This window comes from Amblyomma mixtum, chromosome 4 (genome assembly GCF_055824585.1).
Source record: "Amblyomma mixtum isolate Tamu chromosome 4, ASM5582458v1, whole genome shotgun sequence".
NCBI lineage: Eukaryota > Metazoa > Arthropoda > Arachnida > Ixodida > Ixodidae > Amblyomma > Amblyomma mixtum.
This window is the reverse complement of record NC_143015.1, coordinates 67,981,297-68,007,884: the sequence shown is the minus strand read 5'-3', so window position 1 is coordinate 68,007,884 and position 26,588 is coordinate 67,981,297. Positions and strand designations below refer to the sequence as shown.

Sequence of the window (26,588 nt, the reverse complement as noted above, 5' to 3'; positions counted from 1 at the left end):
TAAAAACGCCTCGCGGCATGCAAATGAGACCGCGAACCACCATCTCTGTGACGAAGAGAAACACAAGACGTGGATATCACCTTTCATTGTCACGCAGCCCGGGGTGCCTTGCGGTCTGAGATATGAGTCAGTACAAAGGGGTCTCTTATATAATAAAGTCGGTGATTCGACAAGCCAGGCAGTAATTAAATGCACATTCTTCAGCTAGATGGCTAGTTAAAATCCCCGAGGCCAATTTAAGAGGTATAAAAGCGCTAAGAAACAAGCAGACCTTAGTGAATTCGTCGAGCTTGATATAGGCCATGGAATATAAAGGCTAGTCGTTCTTCTAATAACCCGTCTCCCACAAGAACAAAAGAGGAAAGCTTTTAGACGTATGTGCCTCACTCAAGCACTAAGCCTTTTCTCTGAAAACGTATGTTAGAAAGCCTTTGTCTAGAGCTGGATATAACCATACTAAATACAGAAAGTAACAAAGACCATTACCACCAAAAGAAGTCTGCCTTTTTACTTTTGCTTGTTGGGACCGTGAAACGTCGCGGCAATATGGCCAGCGTTGGTCACCCATTGTCGATGATGATGATGAATTTTTGAGGCGCAAGGACATCTGCTGCCAAACAGAGCCATGACAGTTTTTTTTTTTTACTCAAGATGGGGTCAAAGACCCATTTCCCAAGCATTTCGCTCTAGATAAGCCGAGCACCAGGCAGGAAAAAGCTTCCACCGGTGGGTACCCGGCCCAGCGTTTCCTAGTCCAGCCAATTCACGACCTCATTGATTGCGAACTGCTGGATTAGTGAGATTTGTTCGAGATGACATCTCCCTCCCACTCCGTCTATGATCTGCTGCTGTCTCAAATTTTCCGCTTTCCATTCAGGAGCTCACTGCTTTCGAGCGGTTTCCAGCGGCTTCGGTTTCGCCGTAGTGGAGAGCTCCGGAAATTTCGACCAGGTGGTCGAAATTTCCGAGGCCCTCCACTGCGGTGTCTCTCATAGCCTTAGTCGATTTGGGACGTTAAACTCCATAAGCTAAACTAAACTAATCTTCTGTAGCGCCCTCCTCTGGCTGCTCCTCGAGAACGGCCAAAGGCTACTTGCGCGAGAAAGAAAATAAAGACGGCGCGTGGCTGTGGCACGTGAAGCCACGACAGGAAGTTCTCTTCTTGCCGATATCCAAACCAGCTGTTCGTTCCTTCGCTCCTTAAGCATAAGCCTACACCTCTATCATGACGTAGCCTCGAGCAACAATTTCTTCCCAACCTGTATTAGAGCGTCCTTCCTGCCCAGAAGCGTGCCAAATCTCTCGTAAAGCTGATGGCGCGTTTGACGTGCTGATTTCTTAGAGTCTTCCTCGAGCGAGAATGCTTTTCTTTACTTCATACGATCATATGTAACTCAAGACCGAAGCGGCAAATGTCCATCAAGAGGCTCTCTGGCTAATGTCTAGTGTCGACTGATTGCCTTGACATCGTGATTAACCGCTTTGCATCTACAAACCTGACCAAGGTGGTGATTGGCAGAGCACAAGGATAACGAAATCAATAAACAAGGTTTGGCTGAGGCTAGACCTCCCACTGCCGAAACTGCCGCGACCTTGGCCCAAGATTGCCCGAAGAGAAAGGGCCAAGATCGGCTGTCGACATCAGCGCGGCCTGTTGTGCCAAGCTTACCGTCAATGCATCGTGCTCATGTGCATTTCACGAAATACTGCTCTCATCTGCTGAATGTTCAATTTCAATGCCATCATAGTTATTCACTACCATAAGAATCTACCAGGCCACCATCTCATTGATTTGCTCGGTTTTACGCTTGGATTTGTTATTTACTTTTTCCAACACCGCTACCATAATTTCAGTTAGAATATAATAAATACAAAATAATCGTTTGTCAGTTCTCATTTGTTTTAACTGCTAACCTGTGCACATTATTTACATGCGAAGAGATGTCACTGGTAACGTAGCCATTCTCAGTCTTGAGAATGCGTACGTCTTGAAACACACTCCCCACTTTTGTGAATTCCCAAATATCATCTGCAGTTTACTGATGTAAACAATAGAGTCTGAATTATGGGTTCAGGAACACGGGAGAGCAATGGAAACTCACGTCGGCAGGGCTTGCTTTTAAAGTCTTTCAAACAGTCCGGTTAACCGAACCGCTAAAACTAATGCGATTGCGCTTGTACCGCCGTGCAGTCTCAGTGGTTATGGTGCTCGGCTGCTGGCCCGAGCGACGCGGATTCGATCCCTGCCACGGCAGTCAAATTTCGATGGAGACGTAATGCTAGAGGCGCGTGTTCTGTGCGGCGTCAGTGCCCGTTAAAGAACCCTAGGTGGTCGAAATTTCCGGAGCCCTTCACTACAGCGTCTCTAATAGCCTGAATCACTTTGTGCCCCGCCGCGGTGGCTCAGTGGTTACGGCGCTCAGCTGCTGGCCCAAAAGACTCCGGGTCGATCCCGGCCGCGGCGGCCAAATTTCGATGAAGGCGAAATTCTAGAGGCCCGTGTACTGTGCGGTATCAGTGCACGTTAATGAACCCCAGGTGGTCGAAATTTCCGGAGACCTTTACTACTTTGTCCTTCATAGCCTGAGTTTCTTTGGGACGTTAAACCCCAAGAAACCATGAATCGCTGTGACGTTAGACCCCATGAACCAAACCAAACTATTGCCCTTGTAAGTGTGCCCGGGACAACTTGTACCCCGGCACTAAAATCACGCATTCTCAAGGGTGAAGAAATACGTGAAGCTGGGCTTGTTGGTGCATATTCGTGAAGGACATGAGAGCGCAAAACGGCAACACGGACGAGTAAGGGAACAGGACGAGCGCTGCACTTTGAACAGGATTTATTCAAAGAACAACGTTTATATAGCCTTTGCCCTTATCCATGCTCTTGATCGCAGACAATCACCTCTCACAGATATGTTTCAAGAAACAGCACTTCACTGTGGCGAAGAACAACGAACGTGTCACTAATGCAACTATCACCGCTCTTCTTCATATAGAAGGCTTCCACAAGCTCACGTTCTGTCCTATCTCGGCTTTTCAATAGCACTTTGCGATCAGATAGTCGAGGCTTACAGGCTACACGCTTCTCTTTCGAGCAGGCTTGGCAGTGGTCTGGAAGATGGCCTCTTTTGTTTAATGAATTCTTGTCTTCGAGCAGGCGCTCATTAAGACAACGTCCGGTTTGTCCAACGTACACCTTGCCGCATGTGAGCGGGAACTCGTAGACTACTGCTTTCTTGCAGCCAACATGTGGCATTCGGTGTCTGATGGTGCACTCTTGTACTTTTTTTCTTCCAATGCGTGAACACATTCCGGCGAGTTTTCGCGGCGCTGAAAATACCACATCGACGCCATACTTATTGGCCACCTTCTTGAGGTTATGAGAAGTGTGGTGTACGTAAGGTACAACTTCCGGCCTTGCCTGCTTTCTTTTTACTTGAGGTCGGTTGTTTTCCTTGCTGTCCTTCAGCTTTTTCAGCAAGGACTGTGCCACGGAGAGAACCAGCGAAGCCGGGAAGCCCGATTTCTGCAGCCTGGACACCTGAGAAGCAAAGCTTGTGTGCATGGCATGGTGGCAAGACTTCTTTAGTGCGGAAGCTAAGCTAAGCGGAAGCTAAGACCGTTAAGAGGGCTATCGCTTCCCAGTGCTTAGCTTCCGCACTAAAGAAGTCTTGCCACCATGCCATGCACACAAGCTTTGCTTCTCAGGTTTCCAGGCTGCAGAAAGCAGGCTTCCCGGCTTCCCTGGTTCTCTCCGTGGCGCAGTCCTTGCTGAAAAAGCTGAAGGACAGCAAGGAAAAGAACCGACCTCAAGAAAAAAAAAAGCAGGCAAGGCCGGAAGTTGTACCTTACGTACACCACACTTCTCATAACCTCAAGCAGGTGGCCAGTAAGTATGGCGTCGATGTTGTATTTTCAGCGCCGCGAAAACTCGCCGGAATGTGTTCACGCATTGGAAGAAAAAAAGTACAAGAGTGCACTATCAGACACCGAATGCCACATGTTGGCTGCAAGAAAGGAGTAGTCTACGAGTTCCCGCTCACATGCGGCAAGGTGTACGTTGGACAAACCGGACGTTGTCTTAATGAGCGCCTGCTCGAAGACAAGAATTCATTAATCAAAAGAGGCCATCTTCCAGACCACTGCCAAGCCTGCTCGAAAGAGAAGCGTGTAGCCTGTAAGCCTCGACTATCTGATCGCAAAGTGCTATTGAAAAGCCGAGATAGGACAGAACGTGAGCTTGTGGAAGCCTTCTATATGAAGAAGAGCGGTGATAGTTGCATTAGTGACACGTTCGTTGTTCTTCGCCACAGTGAAGTGCTGTTTCTTGAAACATATCTGTGAGAGGTGATTGTCTGCGATCAAGAGCATGGATAAGGGCACAGGCTACATAAACGTTCTTCCCTGAATAAATACTGTTGAAAGTGCAGCGCTCGTCCTGTTCCCTTCCTCCTCCGTGTTGCCGTTTTGCGCTCTCATGTCTTTCTCAAGGGTGCCTGCGCACCGCCACGCAGGTCCCTGACGGCTAAAGCCTAACTGTTCCACACTCTCTTTGGATAGCAGAGCCCGGTATACAACAAAATCAATTTCATTGCACTGTATTCCACTGTTATCAGTTACTGTCGCTAGTGTCTTGCCCATGTGATGATATGGACGTTGCGGCGCTTAAGCCAATAAGGAACAGCGTGAATGAAGATCAGTATATTACATGATAAAAAGTAGTCGAGTTAGTAGGCGCATAGCTTCTAGCAAAACAGCGCGTGCTAAACGGGACACGGGCTAGTGAAACGTAGTTAGAAACACGACTAAGAACTGAGTATTTTCTACTAGAAATGGAGAAATAACGTTAAAGTAAAAGAAAGGCTACGGAATAATCATTCTGCGGCTTTTCGCCCCATTAGGCAGCAAGATTTTCTCTTTTCGTCATTATACAGACGACATTATATGCAGGATGATCCATCGAGAATAACTCGTTATAATGATAGGACACGAGAGACAGAAATTAAAGTTTCGAAGAACTGCTTCAGGCATTCATTCGTTCTGTCTGCAGCACTACACTGGAATAGACTCCCAGAAAATGTTACATCTCCAAATCGCGAGCAATTTCGGTCTCATCTTGAAGAGGCATGGTAATTGCGTTTTGCTCAAACCAGCACAGCTATGTCAGTTGTGCGTCTTTTCATGCATTTTGCCATGCCGTTGTTTGTTTCAATCCCCCCATCTATCTGGGTCCAAGTTAGGACCGACAGTATCTAAAAATAAAATAAAAAATGAAATGCCGTATACGGTGGAGATTCCGCAGAAATAGTTACCGGCACACTGACGATCTATGTGAATCCTACGTTACTGACAAGAGAGATTCAAAATGGGCAAATGCGTAAGCACTCCATCCATTGCTTTGATGGGTAAAGAAACGGACCACCTTGCATACTTGGCTGTCAATAGTGACCAGACCCCTACTTTCTTTAGTGTCTGTGAACGGCTCTTCTTGCATTCACTGCCAGCAGAGCAAAAAGTGTTCAGTTCCTAGTCAGGGCTTGTGTCGGTCGTTTTCTAGTTTTTGCCCCGTTTTCCATGCGCTGTTTTCACTAAAAAACTGGAATACTGAGTTTTATTCTTCGGGAGTGGCGATCATGGTAGTATTACAGCGACAGCTGTTAAAGAGCAACGACGTAGCTTGTTGAGAATTCTACGATATTCAGGGATTCAGTTACAGATAGCATAGCAAGTTTTTTATGCTCAAGCGTTTAAAACGGGGACGCAATCGACGATTGAATCTCTGGCTTCTCCTGACGGCACCAGAGAAGAGCAAAGAAGTACGGTGATGACGTCACGGACGCTGCACCACTACTGGCGCAGTGGTTCAGCGACAGACACCGTCGAGACTTGTGGGCCTAAGTTTGCTTTGCCAAGCTCCCATAAACTAATTTTTGCGCATATAGCCTTTCGGGAAGCTGTCCGTCTCTCGATCAACAATCTGATGCGCAGTGCCACTGCTGGCAGGTTGGAACTGCATTGAATTTATTTTAATTAATTTCATTGCCACGTACCATGGTGGGCAGGTTGTCCGCAACTCGGCGGACAGTTTGGCCAACTTGGTAGGTTCACCACCTGATTTTTAAGGCGAAAGCCTTTTATGGCTCATACTCGCGGCCAAGGTCGCTTCCGGTGTAACGCTGTCTTCCACGAATAACACAACTACTCAGGATAGGAGAAAACAAACAGTAGCATCAGATACAGGGTAAAACATGTAACGTTGACGCCAAGTTTGATGACTGTAGAATGAGTAGCTAATTAATTATAGCCAATTATAGCGAAAAGAAAAAAAGAAAATAACGAAATGTGTCGATAAAGCGCCGACGTCGATATAGCTACGGAAATGGCGTGACGTCACATCCAGCGGAAGTCGTCACAGCATAGTGAAAATTACCACAGAATGGGCGGAAAAGCGCCTAACTTGTGTCAAACTAGGTTGAAAAATGTGCAGTTAAGCGAAATTAGTACTTATGATCACAGAAAGATGTCTGATTTGGGTAAAAATTGCTCAAAAATGAGGAAAAGTGGATGATGACGTCACATGAGACGAAAGGATGCCGAAGCAGTGTGATCCGCCGCCAAGCGACAACTGCAGACGCTCTGCGCATGCGCAGCGTGACGTCCCCGCTTCCTCTCGCCACGCTCTCTCCTCTGTCGTGAAATGAATTCAAGAGCGGCAAATTCAAATCAGTGCAATGAGTCGCAAACGGCTTTAGCCTTCCCGCACTTAAGAGATATCTAAGTGCCTCCAATGAATTTTTCGTGACATGTACGAACAGACGTCGACTTTCCTCGTTAAAGCGACGTCTAATACAACTTCATTAAGAGAGGGATTCTGTCGAGGGGAGCGGAATGGCAATAATAACAAAAATTTCCGGCTTATTAAGGATTCGGCTCAGATAAAACTTTACTACTCGTGCCGAAGGTTTGTGATGAAGTCTGGCCAAATTTAGCCAGTAAATTTCTTTCTTTGCCTTAGTGTCACTTTCCTTGAAAAGAAGAAAGGTAAGCAAACAAATTACGCGATAAAATCACAAGAGCCATGAAAAACTAAAAACAGCTCAAAACATACTGCGTTGATAACACAGCAGCCCTCAAGCTCTGAAAGAAAAGATAATGGAGGATACTTTTTTTCTGGGGGAGAACGTGCGTTTAGACCGTGCAGTTTTTATCACCCCTTCTCTGCTGCCAGACCAAACAACGGCCTCAGTTTGCAGCTGAGCGTATAAGAACCGTGAAATGGCGAGCGCAGCGATTTGGTTCCGTTTTCGTTTTCTTGTTGAAACCAGCGCATATCCTTTCGTGCTCTTTTTTTTCTCTTGCTTGGAAACGCTAGCTTCCCGACAGCTGGCAAGGAGGCTTTGAAACTTGGGCCAAATTTACGATATTCAGCAAGGGAACATTTAAGCCTATGCCGCTATGTTCCTTGCAAGCTGGGACTTTACGTGGCTACCACCTTCAAAGGGCGCTTCACAATTTATGCGAAAGGTGGGGGATTTAAATATTTATTTATACTGTTAAGTCACATCATACTGACACGGTAAGCAACGCTGGATAAAACATTTCGTATTACGCAATGTGACTGTATTTTCGTGCCAGGGAATGTAATTTTATTTTTTTTATTGGTTCATTCTATTGTTTGCGACTTTATAGCTTTATGTCTGTTATTGTGTGCAAAATCTGCGTGACTGCAGCTTGCCATAAACTTAACTTAGCTGACGCAGCTCAACGCAAACGCGCTTTATTATAGAGGTGATCATTTTACTCACACTCATCCTTGCCTAATCTGTAAGCTTGCAGCAGGGTACTTTTGCACCGTGCTGCTATCAGAATCGACGTGCTAACAGGCATAGGACAGTGTTAAAAGAACTTGTACTGCTGTGGACATAAAGACTCCTTGCACTGCTGTGCTCTGCAGAAAACGACAATCGGGCCATGTGCAGAGTAATACTGGCCACAGAAAATAAATGTTACGAACGACTTATCGTTATTTACGGATTTAGGACAAGTTATTTTAGCACGGGTAAAATGTGCGCTCGGAAAATATAAGACGCGCTCTGTTCAGCTCTGCTCAACTTTCAATTGCGTTAAAAAATTGACTTCCGATTTTCGTAGTCAAGGCTAGCACTTCGGTGCTCACTTCTGTTCTGGTGTTAAGATCCATTGTTCATGGATGAAATTTGTTTCAATATCGATAATCTTTTAATGCCCATATGTGCGGAATGGTCATTCTGCACAGCACCGGACGCGAAATTTCAGCAGTCATGGATTCAATTCCACCCGTGATATCTGCCTATTTTCCTTCTGTTTTAAAAATCGATTACCCTTAAATAATTGCCTATTAATCTCCCAGTGATGAACACGAGAAATTGAAATAAAATTTTTTGTCCATTCTCGGTATTGTATGGCGCAAGTCACTATTTTTTGCATTATCGTTAATTTTATAATTAGTGGAGATTTATTCACCAACTTCCCAAGCAAGGAACTTAAGAAAAAAGTTTCAAATTGAAAGTTGCAGAATGGTTTGCAAAACGTCCTATTGATGAGTTTCTAACTTTCCATTTATTACGTGTTAGTTTTTTTCCGCTCACTGCAGATGACCGCGAAATAAAATAAACAAACACGTGACATGCCAACTCGCGCGCCGCGATTGCAGTGCTCTCAAACGTTCCGCCTACAAACGAACACATCATTTAGCCCAGTGAGCTGCCGCCTATAATCATCGCTCAATCATATGGGTCCCCGGCCACCAAGGCATGCCAGGTAACGAAGCCGCCCATGAGGCAGCCCGCGCACTCACTCACCGGGCACCAGGCGTCCCTTGGGAGGAGCTTAACCCATATCACAGCCCTCTCCTTTCTTTTAAAGATATTACTGAGCACTATCGTGCCGAACACCGGCGATACCCAGTTCCTATGAAAGGACTGGGTAAAGCTGGCGAACGAATTCTCCTCAGGCTCTTTACAAACACCCTGCTGTGCCCGGTGGTTCTCAAGCACTTTGATCTCAAGCACTCATTCTGTGGGGAGGTGGCCGACACCTTTCACATACTTTGGGCATGCAGGAACAATCCTTCTCTCCCCCCAATCACCCCTTCCCCTACCCGAGAGGACTGGGAGGCGGCCCTGCTCGGCTGCCAGGAACTATGGGCCCAACAGGCCCTAGTTCGGAGGACCTGCGTAGCGGTCATGACCAACGGGATCCCGGAATGAGGGACTCCGCCTAGTATTGCGAGGGGTGAGACCCACTAGAGGCCTCTCCCCGAGCACCTCTCTGTAAAATACCAAATAAATGCTTTTCACCAACACCACCTAGAAGGTGGCAGGGCAGCGACGCAGGCGCTGGCTGTGCGAGCGGTAGCGCACCGAGCTTAATGATCTATGCGCGTTTATAGGCGGAGCGTATGAGAGCACTGCAATCGTGGCGCGCAGGTGGGCACGTCACGTGGTATTTTTTTTTGTTTCGCGGCAATCTTCGGTGAGCAGAAAAAACTAATAGTCAATAGAAGAAAAGTTAACTTCATACGGGCGTTTTGCGTCGCTTTCTTTAACTTTCTGATTAGAATTTTTCGCCAAACTTCATTGCTTCCTAAATTGGTTAATTATTCTCGAGCCCTTATGCAATGAAGCCGAGTACAAAAATACTGTGAGTTGCTAAATACAAAAGCCATCGACATGCATTTGGTCGTGGCGTCTTAGAAAGCCTCGGCATAATTTTAAACTCCGGTTAAAAATAGCTGGGACATGCTGTATATATACACAGTGTTTAAAGTTAGACTATTTGGATTTTTGTTAAATACAAAAACACTGCACAAAAGTTGTTTTTGTACATGGAGTGTCCGGCCACGCGGACGTACACTGTAAGGAGAATTGCCATCGCGATATCAGTCATTAACTAAATGCATCAGTTACCATTCTATTCAGTGCAGTTACCATGCAAGTTTATGCTGAAAACTTATAGTTGGTTTCATTTGATGTGTATTCTATTTCTACAATTTTAGCAGCGCTCATGTGTCCTGACATATGCATGCGGAAAATTTTCGTCCAAATCCGTCTAATTACGGATTCGAGATTGCTGTACTCGTCATGTGACGCAGCTGTTGCTTATGTTGCTCCGTCTGTCAAGAAAGTGGAGTGGCAGGCGACGGTGACAACTTTTCTCTCATAGTTGCAGTATGGTATCGCTGAGCTAGACTGCATGCCAAGTCCAGCATTATGTCTTATCACCCAATCTGATAGCAATCGCTTGATGAGAAAGGGCTCCCCTGGCGTCTCCTGCACAGGCAACCTTCGATTTCGCTGACCAAGAATGAAAAGCAATCACCGTCACCTCTAAGTCCACATTTCTACCACATGGAGCGCTATAGGCAAAAGCTGCATCACACCAGGGAGGAGCTTCATGCTGAGTCCCGTGCTATAACATGCTTATTTAGTCGAATTGGGGTCAAACTTTAGAGGTGATGTCTCAGGACACAGGCATGTTACTAAAATTACATGAAGTAGAATAAACATCAAATACCACTGCCTTTAGGCTTTCAATACCAAACTGACGATGATGATGAAATTTATGGCGCAATGTCACCTGTGGGCAAAGAGCGCCATGGCACAAGGTTTTTTTTTTATTCTACTCAAGATGAGGTGAAAGACCCATTTCCCAAGCATTTGCATTTTCGAAAAACGTAGCGCGAAACACAAGACACAGGTAAGGTGAAGACAGGACACGAGCGCTTACCTGTGTCTTGTGTTTCGCGCTACGTTTTTCGAAGATGCAATTGCTCCGACTAGCCCAGTTTAGCTTACTTGTGCCCAAGCATTTCACCCTAAATAAACCGAGAATCAGACCAGGGGAAAGCTTGTGCCCATTGTATCGCCGGTGGGTACCCGGCGGCACTGGGGATCGAACCTCGCACCTGCCGAATGGGAGGCGGATGCTGAAACCACTAGGCCTCCGCTTCGGCCTCAACACCAAAATGCAAGCTAACTGCAGTTTATAGAATGTTAATCATTTAATCTGCTTAATGACATTAGGAAGACAATTATTCTCACAGTTTGCGCGTCCGTGACAGCCTAACCAATTTACAAAAACAACTTTTGCGTTCGGCTCTTTATGTTTCTTTTAAAAATCCAAAATCTGTAACTTTCAACACCTGGTACAGGGTGTTTCAGTATCGACATCTAATTTTTAAAAATAGAGTTTTTGATGTAAAAACGAGCCTTCCGCGGCATAGTAGTATAGACTTCAAAAAACAGTGAATTCATGATAGCTAGTACAGTGGTCGACTAATTTTTAATAATTAACTTTTTGCATATTACAGGTGCACACCTGCTTGTAATTTCAAATTTGTAGTTGGTCGTTAGTAATAGCCATATCACTTTAAAGAATTTTTAAAATGCGATTGCCCGTGCAGCTGTGGCTCGACTAATTTCAGCCCTTCCTCACCTTATTCGAAAACCGCGCACTTGCGGAAGGGCGCAGAGAGACGTGAATCAAATCGAGGCAATTCGTGACGCACATGCCACGCGACAATGTCAGCTCCGTCCACAATGCAGTGCTCACCGCTCCTCGCGACTTCGCTGCGACTTCGCTGTGTGGCAGATAGCGTCACGCGATGTGCGTTTCAAGGATTGTCTGGATTTGATTGATGCAAAAGATGCTCGTGTGCTGTGCTACGTCAGTGCACGTAAAAGATCCCCAGGTGGTCGAAACTACACCGGTTTGGATTTGGAAAACATTTATTGCGTCGATAGCAGGTTGCAGCCGACGCGTACTAGATGGCCGCTAGACCATTGTTGGCGGCGAGCTCATTGGCCCGCTCGATTGGCCGTACTTGGATCTTGGGGTCCGAGCTGACCAGCACGGCCTCCCACCACTCGGAGACCTTCGCTACGGTACCTCTTTATTTCTTCTGTCAGTCCCTCCTTTATCCATTCCTTTATGAGATACGTGAGACAGATGCTGCGCCAGTTTCCTTTTCTCAAAAACCAATTTCACAATTTACCTTGGCGCCCTCTCGCAAGCGCGCGGTTTTTGAATGGGGTGAGAAATGGCTCAAATTAGTCGAGCCACAGCCGCAAGGCCAATCTCGTTAAAAAATTCTGAAAAGTGATATAGGTATTACCAACGGCCCACTACAAATTTAGAATTACAATCACTTGCCTATATGCTATAATTAAAAAGTTAACTGTTAGTATCCATACTTAATCACTTCACTAGTTGCTATGATTCTCCTTTGTTATGAAGTCCGTCAGCACCGGTACTACTATGCCGCCACTAGCATCTCTTTACCTCAAAGCCCCTATCTTTAAAAATTAGCGGCCGGCTCGACTGAAACACTTGGCATATAAAAACACAGACACTCGTCAGGTTTCCCTCAACCTGGTGGGCAGGTTGGCAACCTTGCACAAAGCAGGCTTCAGACAAACAAAAAGACAGGCAGACAGGGAAATAACACAACTACTAAATACGGGGAATGCCCACTACAAGTTCAATCACACTAAGACTGACGCGGTGGGTCAGTGGCAACGGAAAGGAGTCTGGCTGTGGTGCTTGAGGTCGCAGGCTCGACGCCGGCAGTAGCAGCATACGAAAACACATCTATGCTGAAACGTCAATGCCCTGTAAACTGGAAAATGAGGAAAACTGTACCGAATTTTACCTCTGATTAAAAATCGGTTGTGTTTTTTTCCGGTTATTTTGATGCTTGTTCGGGAGCAAAAGACTCATTTATTGCGGAGAACGTGGGATACGCAAGTATTGCACTTTTCTCCTCCAATCGATTAGAATTCATCGCATCAAACCAAAAAGGCGCTCTGTAACCACCGCTTCGAAGTGATTGGCGTTGCAGCCGAAGCCCAGGGACGCGCTGTAAAAAAAAAAAAAAAAAGGTAGCACGTCTCGGTAGTTTGCTTGGCAAAATGACTAGCGGCGCTAGTGTCTCTACTTCAACTTTCGGTATTTCCGAGCTTGTTGAAGCCCCGTTTTCAGTGAAAGGAGTGTAATTGTCATTACAAAGTGGCGAAATATCGATGCAGGTGTGCGGTGAAGAAGTCTCACGGCTGCCTCTCTCCGTACTTCTAGAGTTAAACCTAGAGTCAAAACAGACATTTCGTCATTCGTAGAAAAACCTTGCCCGCTACTGCAGGGAAATGCTGCCGTTCCTTCAGAAGTGTCTTCTGGTGGCACAATTCCCCACTAGTAATATCTTGTTTCTCATTTTCATTGGGTACGCATGAGGTTAGAACGGAGGAGCAACTAGCGCTTTTCCAGCTGTAAATAAATATAAACCCAAAACCCAAGAAAAACTCGCAAGTATGATTGCAGTAATGGGTGATTTGCTCTTCTAATTTTTCTACTTTTTTCACTCCTCTCTAACCAAGGCTCAGCCAGAGGTTGTACAGATGGCGAAGCTGGAAAAAATCTCGGCCCTCCTGGTTGTGTTCGTGGACTTGTTCTGTTTCACTGTTGTGAGTGTTACGGGGAACGAGGACAGCAACTTCCAGTCCTTTTCCGACCTCGGGGAAGATTGTAAAAAAAGTACGTAAGTAACCTAGCTGTCTCCTAGCGCAACTTGTTGCGCAGAATCATAACTGGTGTCAAAAATAACTGTCATTATTTAAGCATGCCGCCATGGATTGAAGATGGACAAAGAGAGACACTAGAACATTCAACAACACACACGGAAAAAAACCGTCAACTGTGTAATTTCTTTGAGAGATTTACTTTGTCAAGAAAAACACCTCTGCTCGCTCCGAGGAATCGGTGGCCGGCGTCTAACCCTTTCTCACCGTTGTAGTTGTGTACTCATTTTGGCGCACTGGCAGTTACTAAGAGCTCGAGAGATTTTCAGCTACTCAAAAATTTTTGATGGTTTAGGATTGCTAACCACGGAAGATTGTCCGAAAGCAGGCGTATGGAGGTGGAAAACAACACCACCTACCTGAAAGCGCGACTGAAAGCGCGTTTCCTTTTCTTTCGTTACGTGCGCACCACAGATGGAAGTTTATGAAGACGACGACGTGCAATGCCTAGCGCGAGAGTGTGCAGCAGTTTCATGTGAGGCCCGATTGGCTCCGGCGATAGCCCATAGTGCTCTCACGCAGTGGCCAGCGAAGCTGATCTGTTCTCATACCTCGACGGTCACGAGGTTGCTATGCCTTGCATTTTCCCATGTACTATTCTGTCGACATTTAGTATTAGGCATGATGTCTTGTACAAGCATAACCTCGCCAGCAGCAAGAGGCCATGGCTACATGTTCTGCCGGAAGACTTACACAGCGAGGTCACCGAAGCTTGTCACGACGATCCTACAGCTGCATAGATTTATTGCCCCGTGTACCTCTCCCATTGTCCTTCTTACTATCCCCTCACTCCTTTCATTTCACTTCTACACGCTGGCTGCTATCCTTTGTTTCCGCTGCCTCAGATCAGGTGCTGTCCGCAGCGATAGCAGACGCCAGGGCTAGCAAAAATCTTTTCCTTCCATTTACCGTGTGTTATTAAAACCACTACTACTACTTACTTTGGGTACAGCCGAACACTTTCACGTGTTAGATAAAGTTACTATTGACCGAAACTTGCTAAGCATGTATGTCACTGCACTAACGGTTGCGGAGTGTGCCAAAGGCAGAAGACACCGATCATACACTAGGTTGGTCCTCTCCAGTCAATCGAGTCACCGCCTGCTCTGTTCCAAACAGTCGCAAAGAATTTTATCGGCGCTTTTTCAAAGTTACAGTCGAGCAACAGATACATATTCATAACAATGGACTACCTTATTTGATACGTGGTGTCCCCCGCACTACCGTCGGTGATGGCCTGCTGAGGCAGCCAAATTTTTCATTCAGTGTATTGTCCTCCACCTCGATGCACCTTCTGTTTTGGTCACTGACTGTGGTGCTGAATTTCTGGCACAGCTCAAACAACAGAACTCTGTCAAGCTGTATCAGCCACCGCTGAATTACTGCCTACCACCTTCGAAACAATGGGTTGACGGAGAGGCTGAACAAGTCGATGGCCGATATGATCGCCGAGTACGTGGACGTGGCTCACAGAAATTGGGACGGGGTACTGCCTTGTTGCATTCGCCTGCAATACCTCTGTCCGAGAGACGACAAGAATGTCGCCTTTCCAGCTGGTGCATGGCAGACATTTTACCACAATGCTTGATGCTATGATGCAGCACAAACAGCCTCTCGACGTAGCCGATGGTGCCCGACTATTCGTCAATATGTCGGTGAGCGGTATTACGCGGGGTGATCGCATTATCCTACGCTCTTTCTCACTGCCTTTTACATTGGCCACCAAGTCTTGCAGGGCTCGTGTTTACGTTTTTAAGCATTATGTCCTTTTTCAACACAACACGAGCTAGTTGCTTTTCAATCGCAACGAAAACAGCGCAAACTTCACGAAGGACGCATAAAGGGGAGGCGAGACACAGGCGCTGTGTCTCCTCTCCCCTTTCTGCGTCCTTGTGAAGTTTGCGCTATTTTCCTTGTGATGTTCTTTTTGCTGTGGTTTTAGCATCGGGACGATGCTGCTTTAAATAGGGAGCTAGTGTAGCGCCTGTAGCGACTGAAAGGGACAAAGACGAAGAGCTATAGCCGCGTACTGACGTAGACGTTGTTGCGGGCGGACCTGTCTGAGTTTGTGCACCCTGCATTGCACTGTTCTCATCGCCACCCTCTACGCCAAGCCATGACAATATATCGATCCCAGACGTGGCTACCCGACTACTTGGAAAGCCGTGAAGCTTTAACGTGCCACAGCACAGCCGAGCTTGCTGGTCTGACCTTGTTTCTCAATTTAATACAACAGTTTTTGCTAAAACCCAAGTTCTGCATTCACTATTGCTACCATAGGGAAATATCTACAAAAATAGGCCAGTACTTCTCCATATTGCTTGCTGGCAGACTGTTCATCAAGCTTTCCATTGTTGTAACTTAATAAGTTCATTTACCTTCAGGTTAGTCTTAACGAACACGACAATTGCAAAGTAAAGCACGCCTGCTTGGCCATTTCGAGATCCGAGAATCTAGCTTCAGATTCTTTTTAATGTACTAATCCTTCTTAATCTCTGGTTTATATCCTTTTCACCACCTTGTTTGATGTGATCACAAGGCAGTTACACAAGGACTAAATTCCCACCCCAGCTTATTCTTGCCATATCTAGTTGAAGAATGCAACATTTGGCTGCGAAGTTTGGTGGCCGCTTCCTGGGTCATCAATTTTAGAAAAAAACGTCTCCGTAAATTTTGAAACCATCAGGATATCGAATGCGTTTTCATCTTTTCAAACTGTATAGTGCACACCCCCGAGACACATCACACGCATAATGCACGCAAGTTCTCCTGCCCCTGCAAGGCACCCGCGAACTCCTCTTCACAGCGGAATTGCGTAATGAAGCATTCATGTATTCCCATGCAGTGATGAAGGCGGCGCAGATTTGCTTGGTGAACGCGAATGTGCCAGGAGCGGACCGTTACGGAGAGAAGGTGCGCTCGAGATGTTTTTTTTTTTCTGTTTCCTTTCTTCTTCGAAGGAAATGTTTAAATACTCTCGTTTTCCCATTCAGAAAATTACTCTACAATAGGCAGATTTCATCGCGAATCCGCTTATACAAAGGAACTGAAAATGCCATACAGCGACAGCGGATTGAGCGGGCACTCGAAGAAGGCTGTGTCAGAAGGGTACACGTGAGACGTTTTGAGAGCTCAATGTGCGGCGCCGTGCTGCTTTTATGGTTTCTAATTCAGAAGCAATTTAAGCAATAAAATAAATGTTTTATGTGCAGTATCATTGCAGTCGCATTTCATTGCATCAAATAGTATTTATTGTATATTGTTTTTAAGGAACAGCCTCATGAACTACGCTACGCTTATAACATAACAGAGTATGGGGACGCGGACAGGTAGAGACAATATGAGGCAAGATAGCAGAATATCTTGAGAAACTGAGTGGAATTTATGTGCATGAGACATGTGAAAGGTTGCCAGAATCTTCGCCGTAACCAGGAAACTACACCACTGAAGTAAAAGAGTGCACTCGCAAACACAGTGCGTATAAATGCTATATATATTGTCCTCAAGTGAGTGATGCAGCTCCTTGGTGCATGAGAGGAGAATGTTAGGCGGGGAGGTTGAGCAAGAGAAAAAACCAGTTGCGTACCCTGCAGCGGGGGAGAATATTCATGCGATATAAAGGTGAAGGAGAAAAGGGACTTAAAGGAAAATAAGCATGCGGCTAAATCAAAGCCTTTCGTGCAGGCCCGACGTTCTGAAGAAACTAAGCAATGCACGAGAATGCACGCATTTATAATATAACAAACATCAACATGTACGACAACAACCGTTGCAGCCTATTCCGTATTGAAAGTGGCGGCCAGCATAAATTATTTTTGCCGGACCAGCGTAGCACATCTTACGGATGGGTTTAGATGCTGCAGGCTCCTTACTTTGGATCAGTCTCGGAGGGTTCATAAACGTGGTGAGACAAGAGTTCATTCGCTCTTTTTCTTCAGCTTCAGCGAAGCGTTCGACTGCGTTGGCCGTTTTCTTAACCCTTTCTTTCTTAAGACTGACAAATCGCAATGATGATGATAGTTCACGCCCTTCCAAATTGTGCGAGTGTGACAGGAGCGTCAACATGGGCTTTCGCAAGGGCGCTGCATGGAGATATAGGTATGGAGGAATTAATGCTAAGGGAATCTTCTAACACAGTGTGAACGGCTACATCATGCTTAGTTATTTGTTCCTCCAACGATTTCCTTCAAATTTAAAGTAGGTATATTTAAATTTGCCATTCTTCGAACAAAAGTCCTTTCAATCGCAAATTTAATTCTTTTGGCTATTGCATTGTTTTAAGCCCCCGGTGCCCAAACCGTGTTTTATTGTTATGTAGTACCGTTAATTTCAGACTGTCCATAATCAGTCGACCTCATTAGTCTTAAGATGCTGGCACGATCTATTTTGGAAATAAAAAATACAAGAAATCCACCTATGGACGAGTGGTCGCAAGCGGCAGGCCCTTTCTTCGCTCCGTGCTGGCAACGCTTCCTCCTTATACGGAACACTCTTCTACCGAAAATATCAGCCTACGCTGCCCGATTGGTCTCCGCGTCATTATCTCCGAATCTGTATGAGAAGTTTTGCTGAGAATACCAGGAAGAGGAGCTGACTGCTTCTCGAGCTTACCAGCACGACAAAAAAAAAAAATATGCAGTCTCGTTTGCGAATTCTGGAAACGCCTAAATACTGGAAAGTATGCTGAGCCGAGATTGCAGTATTCATAACATGCACGCTTTCTGCGTCATTGCGGGAATGCCTGATTTAGCCCGAGACTACTGGGCTCCTCCAGAAAATGGTTCAGTCACGTTGTATGTCTGTACCGCCCACACAGGCAACACATCAAATATATCTCCGCGCTTTCTTGGATGCCGCTCCCCTTGCTGTCCTCGGCTTGTTCGTAAGGCCTACCTACTGGTTCCCAGGGTCACTGTTTAAGTGTCACTGTTTAAGCGACAGGTTCAATATATAAGTGTAAACCAATGTGAACTGACGTGTATGAGCACGTTTTCGTTTTCATAGGTCGGTGCTGTGAATTATTCTATCAAAGCGCTAATGACCATTATGTTCCCATCAATTAAAGTCGTAATTTCGTGCTTTCTCCTCTAACACCAGCTGCGCTTCAGTCGAGTTCGAGAAAAGGTGACCAACTGCCTCCAGAATGAATTCAATCAAGGAGTTCACAAATTTGAAACATGTAACGCCCCAACTGCGGTAAGCTTGTCTCAGTCAAATTAAATCACTTTTGTTCTTCCCTCGTTGGCGCCTCTAGGCAGAGTATCTGTCTTATGTCCTGTTGCTTTGCTTCTCTTACGACAGAACGATACTTTGCACGACTGTCTCCGAATAGGCGTGCAAACATACGAGGTGAGTGCTTCTTTATACAATATTAGCTGTTCTTGCGTTTTCCTCAGCTTTGCTCTGTTGACGCCGTACACACTGGGACAGATGAAGCTGCCAATGCAACACACGGTACAACAGCCGATTGGTCGGCATAGAATGACGTCATGCGTGACGCTATTCCATGCACATCAGTCAATTGCTCCGCATGCACAGCGTGCAAGCCAGCACAAAGAAAGAAAGGAACTCAAGCGCTTATACAAAATACGATTGAGACACAAGCGTTCTGAAGATGAACAACAAGCAACATACACTAAACGCCATATTGCTGCAGTAGCTGCGATGATTGTTGTTAACTGTCAAAGAGGAAGAATGACGTTCAGGCCGCGAAGTGATCCGGCGAGCTAGATATCGGGAGCGAAAATGCCGAACCTGCCAAAATGTTTCCGCTTTACGCGTCACCCAGGCAGCATCAAAGCGGAGAGCAGACTCATTGACTCGAGACTCAGAAGTGCAACCAAGGGGTCATACACGCGAAGACGTTGCAGTTCCGGCCACGGTAATCCCGGCGAATCGACTTAAAAGCCATGACCCGAGTAGTTCGAGCTGCTCAGGCAGAAGCGAGGCGACGGAATCAGCAACCGAAGGCAGCATCAAGATATACAGGGTGTTTCACCTAAGACTTTCTGCAATTTTTAAAAATAAGCTATTTGAATTAGATGCGCGCTTTTTCTGGCATAGCATTGTCAGTGGTGTAGTACATCATAATGCAGCTAAGACATGCTAACTAGCAGGCTTGTTAACCAATATTTAATAGTTTACTTTTAAACTATTACCGTTGGGCTCCTTAATTATTGAGAGGCATGTAGCCCACCGTAAGTAATGTCCATATTCGTTTTCAGAATTTCGAGAACGCGATTATCCTCGGCGCTGTGGCCCAACAAATTTTGGCTATTTCGACGAGTTAGGTTCACTGGAGAGGTTGCTTTGCCTGCAAGCTTCTCAAACCGCATGTATTTTGTCGCGATGTAGGCGAAATTTGTTGGGCCACAGTGCAGAAAGAACGCAGAAAGAATGCAGAAAGCAGAAAGAACAAAAATGAAACGGTGCCGTTTTAAGCGCAGCTTGGCTTACAACATAGTAGCATAATATCGTGAGCATTACGGTTGCATCGCGGCAGGAATTGCAACTACATGCCATCATTACCATTGTAATGATTAAATTCAAACCAAAGAAAGGTACAATTGCACCGAGTCCCTATCTGAAAGAAAGAAGTCGTCTCCCTGAAGGTGAACACTCGACCATCCCCGCTATGACTGGCTTCCCAATGCGCAATTTCTGCGCCCAGAACCACCTTCTTTTCGGGCTGCTAGTAGTCAGTTAGCAATGTAATGATAGCTCCAGGATTTTCCTTCTCGTTGGCATCCAAAAACGCTTGCATCGAGGATGCCGGCTTTTCTCTTTAACACGACGTTTCGGGGACAACATCAGAATGTGCTTGATACACTACACGAATCTGACACACAAGTTCGTAAACGCGATGTGTGGTGTCTATGTTGTAAAGACCGCCAATAGTTTTATATTAAGTCTATGACAACAACTACTGAATGCATCGAAGAAGCCCTCGCAAAGGAGCAAACAAACGCTTCCAGGCGCTGCCTATCTTTTCTGGGCTAATTGTCGGCGCCACCGCATCGAGGCGTCGGTTACGTGAAACTCACCGACAGCTGCGCTGTTTACCTTGCCACAGGCATGCGGCACCTTTGGTATGGTGCCGAAGACATATTAAACGTAGTCTTCCCTTTGCAGTGCTCGTGCATCTCAATCTGCGAATAGCCGAACGCCGTATCAACCACTGAAAGAATTTTCCAGTTCTGCCAGCCACTCCACAATGTCTTGTAGTTAGCACGGATTACAGCATGAAACGTGGCTGAAATCGCTACATTTGAAAAAAAGAAAACCATTACGACTTGTCGCGCTTCTCGACTAGCACAGGTGGCACGGAAATGACCTCCATAGAAATGTCGAGTGCGCGTAATCCCTTTGGCAAGGAACACATTCACATTGTAGCTCATCTCTTTCCTTTTGCAAAATGTGATCTTATACGCTCTGGGTTGTAGTGATGCCGCGGGAAAAGTCGGTATCTTTTTATGCACTTAGGGATCGGTATAATTGGAAGGAGTGTGAGATAACTGTAGGAAGAGGGGGTATTGCAAGCGATCTTGTCTTTTTGAAATTGAATTTAAACTAGTTTGGAGATTTATCCCCAATAATGTAATTCGTGATCAGACTAGCTAGGAAGCTGAAAAAAACAGCTTTAGGAACCGTCACACTTCACCACAGAGGGAAGCATAGCAGCGTGCGGGGAGAGGTGTATAAATAACTAAGCGAGTATCAGCTAAACTCCATTGTGCAAAAAATTTCGCAAACCAAACAGAAAAAACTACCATAGCACACAAGAATATAAACAAACACGATCCCTTTGATGAAACGGGGGGATATCATTGCTTGCTTATTTACATACCTGATATAAAATTGCAGGCAAAAATATTTTATATTTTGTTTCTCGTGACTTGTTCTCAGTCTGATGAACTCCACGGTTCCAATATGTTATAAATGCCCAAATTTTTTCTGTAATATTGCTACAATGGTGCGGCCGTCATTATTTTTAAATGGAAATCATTCCTTGTCCCACTACGAGAAAAGCCGGTGGACTGTGTTAGTGGGTGTACCCGCAGTTGTAGAAAAAAAGCGCAATGTTTGCAAGAAGAATACGGTGATTCATCAAGCAGCCATATCACGAACACAGCAAACTGAGCACAGGAATTTCAGACAATAAAATACAGGTCCTTCTTCTATTCATACTCCCCAATGGCCCACCGCAATGTTGCACCAGTTTTCGCCACAACATTCGTCCCCAGATTGTGACGCAACCGCTAGTCGTGCAGCGTTCCAGGTTGTATCATACGATTTATCGTTTCGTACAGCTTAGGTGTGCTAGTCAAGTTGGACGCTAGCTTGCAAAAGGCATTGGAACCGACGACATATGCACCTTCAATTATATACCTTCTCAGACTCTATACCTCTTCTCTTCAGGCGCGGTTGAGGTGTCCACCGAGATGTGAGACAGTTCCTGCGCCATTTCTTTTCCTCAAAAACTTATGTTCGTTACTCTCCTAACCCTGGGAGAGTAATGTTTTCGCATTCCCGCATGTAAACAGTCTTAAGTGTCTCTGCCGAGCTTTATTAACCCGAGCATACAAAATAGGCATAGGTTTTAAATGTACACTGATGTAATCAATTACTCAGTTCTTCTTAATCAGGTCTCCAGGGTGCGAAAGATATGAAACGTGACAGGCCAGGCGAAAAGGCTTCCTTGTAAGGCTGCATGCTTGCGGGCCGAACTAGATGTCCTTAGTTTAATGAAGAAGTAAACGTAAAACTGTATAACAGTTCGTTAATGGAGATGGGACTTTAATAGCACTAGGGTGCGTGATGCGGTTCTCCTTAAGAGTTTATTTTATTCTGGTTTCAGTGATCATCCCTGCATATTTTCTTTGTAGTATACTCTGAATTACTTGAACGCAGTTAATTTCGATTTTGGTCGAAGTTCGATCGTAATTTGGATTAGTGTACTTCACTACTTATAATGATACCGTTGCAAAAGCGACTACTCAGGGAGCCACGGACTGGATTCCAGCCCCGGGAACGCCAGGCAGGGAAAACCACGAGCCTTCCAGATCCGCTCACCTGGACAAAAGGATCGCGATACACTGAAAATATTTTCAGTGACTCTGATCAGTGCAGCGCCACACTGCAATCTGCTAGCTGTCCTGGTTAGCTCAGTTGGCTGTGCAGCTACTCTCGACAGGCGGTGGTCGCAGGTTTGAATACCAGACCAGCACAATTTTTTTTTCAACCGCGAAGGTTCTAAAAAAGCTGTCTAGTTTTCTTTGTAGCCTTGTGGCCGCGCTTGAGTGGATGCTAATGACTAGTTCTTCCCTTACTCTCTGGAGCTATTCGGCTGGCTCTACTACCGTTTTTGCGCAGTTCTAGCTCAGGGCTCGTTCTATCCGTCACAGCAGCACTTCAGCACTTCAAGCCAGTCAAGATCGCAATGGTCGGAAGTGTTGTGGAGTGCGCGGCAAGTGTGCGAACAAAGCGTTAAAAAATTACAGCACCCTGCCCTGATCTTAGAGTCGCAACTGTAGCAGTGCAAAACCAGTGCCTACACTGCTACATTCATCACCAGACCCAGTACCAACTGGGGATTTGCATGTACCCTCCTGAGCGTGTCGAGCTGCCTCAACACATTCTTTTTAGGAGGTTCACTGAATCGGATCCGATGTTCGTTCAGCTCGGTCAGTCGCCCGCCAGAATGCCTAAAAGAAGCCTCAGTTCTATATGCCGATTCTAGCAGTTTCAAAGCGTTCTTTTTGATGCCTTCAATCAATTGTTCACAATTTTTTGGGTCGTGTTGGGTCAGCAATAATCAGGCGTCTTCGAGCCCACGCACTGTGCACTCGTGAATAGTGCTATTCTTCGGCGACTGCATGTTCACGACTCCTTTATTGTAGTGGACGTGATGTGTGTTTCAAAATAGCCTGAGAGGGGCTAAAATACAACAAGGGGTTTCGGGAATATCACGAATGAACAAAATAAATGCATGTGCTTCCTTTGAATGGCAGACTTCTGTTTTACCTGCAGATAAGGCTCTTGTTTGTGATTCTGCTTTTAATAACCAATCTGGAGTCATGTATTAGTATGCTTATATTGCATTTTGCGATGACAGTGGACTCCATAAGGAAGGAATGTATGAGGGAGCTGACTGGAGATAGGGAGACATGCCTTTTTTTCTGCAGTGACCGCAATCGGGAGGTCTGAAATTATGAAGAATAATGATTGAGTAAAAGGTTTGCTCAATGTAAGGCATAATATACTTTATATAAACCGCCTAGGCCGAAAAATAGCTTTTTCTTTGTACTTACATAAAGCATGTAAGATTATCAATAAATTTGGTGTATCGAAGCGTGTTCATAAAATTGCATGCGGCACTCTGAACACCTTGTGTATGGACATGGTAAAAGGGCAAGCAGATACACCACTACGCTTCCTATGACAGAAACGACATCTGGCGCAGTATATATGGAAATAAGAAATTAGTCTTACATAAGCCAGCAAGCGTCAAGCTTTTTTGCATTCCTGATGTGGCCCATGATATGGATGCTTTCAACATGAGCTATTGTTCTCCTTTTACTTGTTGAAGGCAAAGCCAATCGGCGCTGAAGCCAGAAGATTCATCGCCCACGTGAAGGTAAGTCCTATTTAGAAACAAGAACTGCTGGCTTACAAATTAGAATGGAGTTAGTTTGGGGCCTGAAATGCTCCAGAAAATTAACTCTGCTTCGTGCAGAGCAAGCACAGGCTATCCAGACCTCTTCTTTATTCATTAAAGTTTTCTCTCTCTCTCTCATGCTAATCATAGTGTGTGATGAGATGATGAGAGGCTAGTTGGTAAGGCATTCTGAAGACATAAAACTACGCCGGAGACAGGACACAGAAAAGATGCAGACAGGACGAGCGTAGACTAACAACTGATTTATTGAACGAAACGACCTTCCTTCAAGAGCAACGCATGCGCAACCAAACTTAACGCCAAAAGCAAAAGTACACAATCTTATCAACCCAAAAAGTCAAGTTCCTTCTGATGCAGGTGAATTGATGCCTCGCTAACACACTTTTCCGCACCGTATCTACCAATTTGCCCGGCTTCAAAAATCTCCCGTGCCTTCCTGTCCTTCGCGCAGCCTATAATCTTCGTTTGCTTGAAAAGCGGCGTACAAAATACTTGTTTCTTCTTGTCATTGATCTTACAAGACTGGCAGTGCCTTGCTAAATGCTGCCCAACGTGGTGGCTCAAATAGTTATGGAAAGAAGGTCGTTTCGTTCAATAAATCAGCTGTTAGTGTACGCTCGTCCAGCCTGCATCTTTTCTGTGTCCTGTCTCCTGCGTAATCGTAGTGCTCTTTGGAAAATGAATCCTTTCGAGATTAATATTGAATGGTCGTCATAAAATGTGCAGTGGTCATTGTTATGCTTATTTTCAGGACTGCGTGTTCAAGCGGCTAAAGCAAGGACGTGTCTACGTGGAGATGATGACGACCGTTCTGGCCGGACACGGAGGCGACGCCGGCCGCGTGCCGTTCTTTCCTGTGGAAGAGCTTCCTCTGATGATGACAACCTCAGGCCGCACCTCAACTTAGACAATTCAACCCACACTCCGCTGCGTGGCCTGGGAGAAGGTTCTGATGATATTACATAACACGTTAAATGCCTCTTCATAAAAGGCCGTTTTGGAAGCTCATGGACGATTTAATAAAGCACACCTTGCTCCATCGGGCTGCCTTCAAATTCATGACAGAAAAGGCAAGCTGAAGTACTGGTTAGCTACAGGCTGAAGGTATTTTTGTTCTCCGTTCCAGGCCCAAAAAATGCTGGGAAAAAGGGTTTATTAACGGGAAAGAGCTTATGATTGCAATTTTTTCACATATTGTAAGATTTGGCTATAACAATAAATATATCCCCAGATCTCCCGTCGGGAGGCTCGCATTTTTTGTTTGCTATTAACGCTTTTGGTATCGTCAAAAGCGTTCCCCATTGTTTTTTTATGACAGTCTTGACTTCTCAATGCGAGTGATAGATAAACTAAAATAAAACAAGACTTTGCTACGCATTGAAAGAATGGATCGTTGCCTTCAATATTTCCCTAACAGTATCTTATGATTTTTCAGTAATCAGAAATTTTGTCCAAGAATGATGGACATGTGCATTCGGGTCTACGTATGCTTGCGTAAAATACGTACTCTACTACACCTCCGCTTAGTACCGCCTTGCCTGACGAAAATTCCGCTGTGTCAACCGACGCACATGGACTTCTTGGACTGTCAACACAACCTCTGACCATGTGGGCTAGTATTTACATTGATTATCAATCGGCGCAGGACACTTCGTCGGAATACAACAGCCTCTGCTTACTTTTTATATTTGAGCAGGCAAAGCTGCCAATAAAATGTTGGCATGGTTTGAAAACTCCTAGCTATAGATTATGGGTCGAATTTACTACAATTTCGGTACCTATGATACGACGAAAAACTATTTCTTTGTCTTTAAATCTACTGTTTTCATAGAAATAAAATAAGAGTCGGAATCAAAGAGGTCTAGACAAACAGTAATAACACATAACCGCTAGACTGGCAAAAAAATTTTAATGAACAATGCACCAATAAACAGCAGCGCGAAAACTGCGGATGAGTGATGCAGATCATGCTATTAAAAACTCTGAAAGCCAACTAGCTGCACTCGACTGTCAACAACGGTTGGCTCATTAATGTATGCTTCTGTAAAAAGTGTTCCCTACCTTTTAAACATGGTAAGCCTGAGTCGCTTCCCTGACGGCCTGTTCACGAGGCCCAAACAGAGCTCCGACGTTAGCAATGCGGAGCGTGCAACCTTTACACTCTTCGCAATGCGTGGCTAGATAGAACGGCTAGGTACTGGCCAAAGTGTGGCAATGTTCTCTGAAATGCCCATTTAGGCAGCGTTTAGGCACCGGGCCGTGGCATTGGCACTGCAAAGATTTTAAGGTTTGTA

General features: G+C 45.4%; 1 protein-coding gene across 1 annotated transcript; it reads left to right on the top strand.

The window, feature by feature from the left end:
• The first annotated feature begins 13,426 nt into the window (after positions 1 to 13,426).
• Positions 13,427 to 25,334, top strand: LOC149346760 (uncharacterized). The gene is made up of 6 exons (XM_089585445.1): positions 13,427 to 13,572; positions 16,462 to 16,529; positions 18,714 to 18,812; positions 18,918 to 18,965; positions 24,205 to 24,252; positions 25,046 to 25,334. The coding sequence occupies exons 1-6, from the start codon at positions 13,437 to 13,439 to the stop codon at positions 25,199 to 25,201; spliced, it is 555 nt and encodes a 184-aa protein (XP_089441571.1). The 5' UTR covers positions 13,427 to 13,436; the 3' UTR covers positions 25,202 to 25,334.
• The last annotated feature ends 1,254 nt before the right edge of the window (positions 25,335 to 26,588 follow it).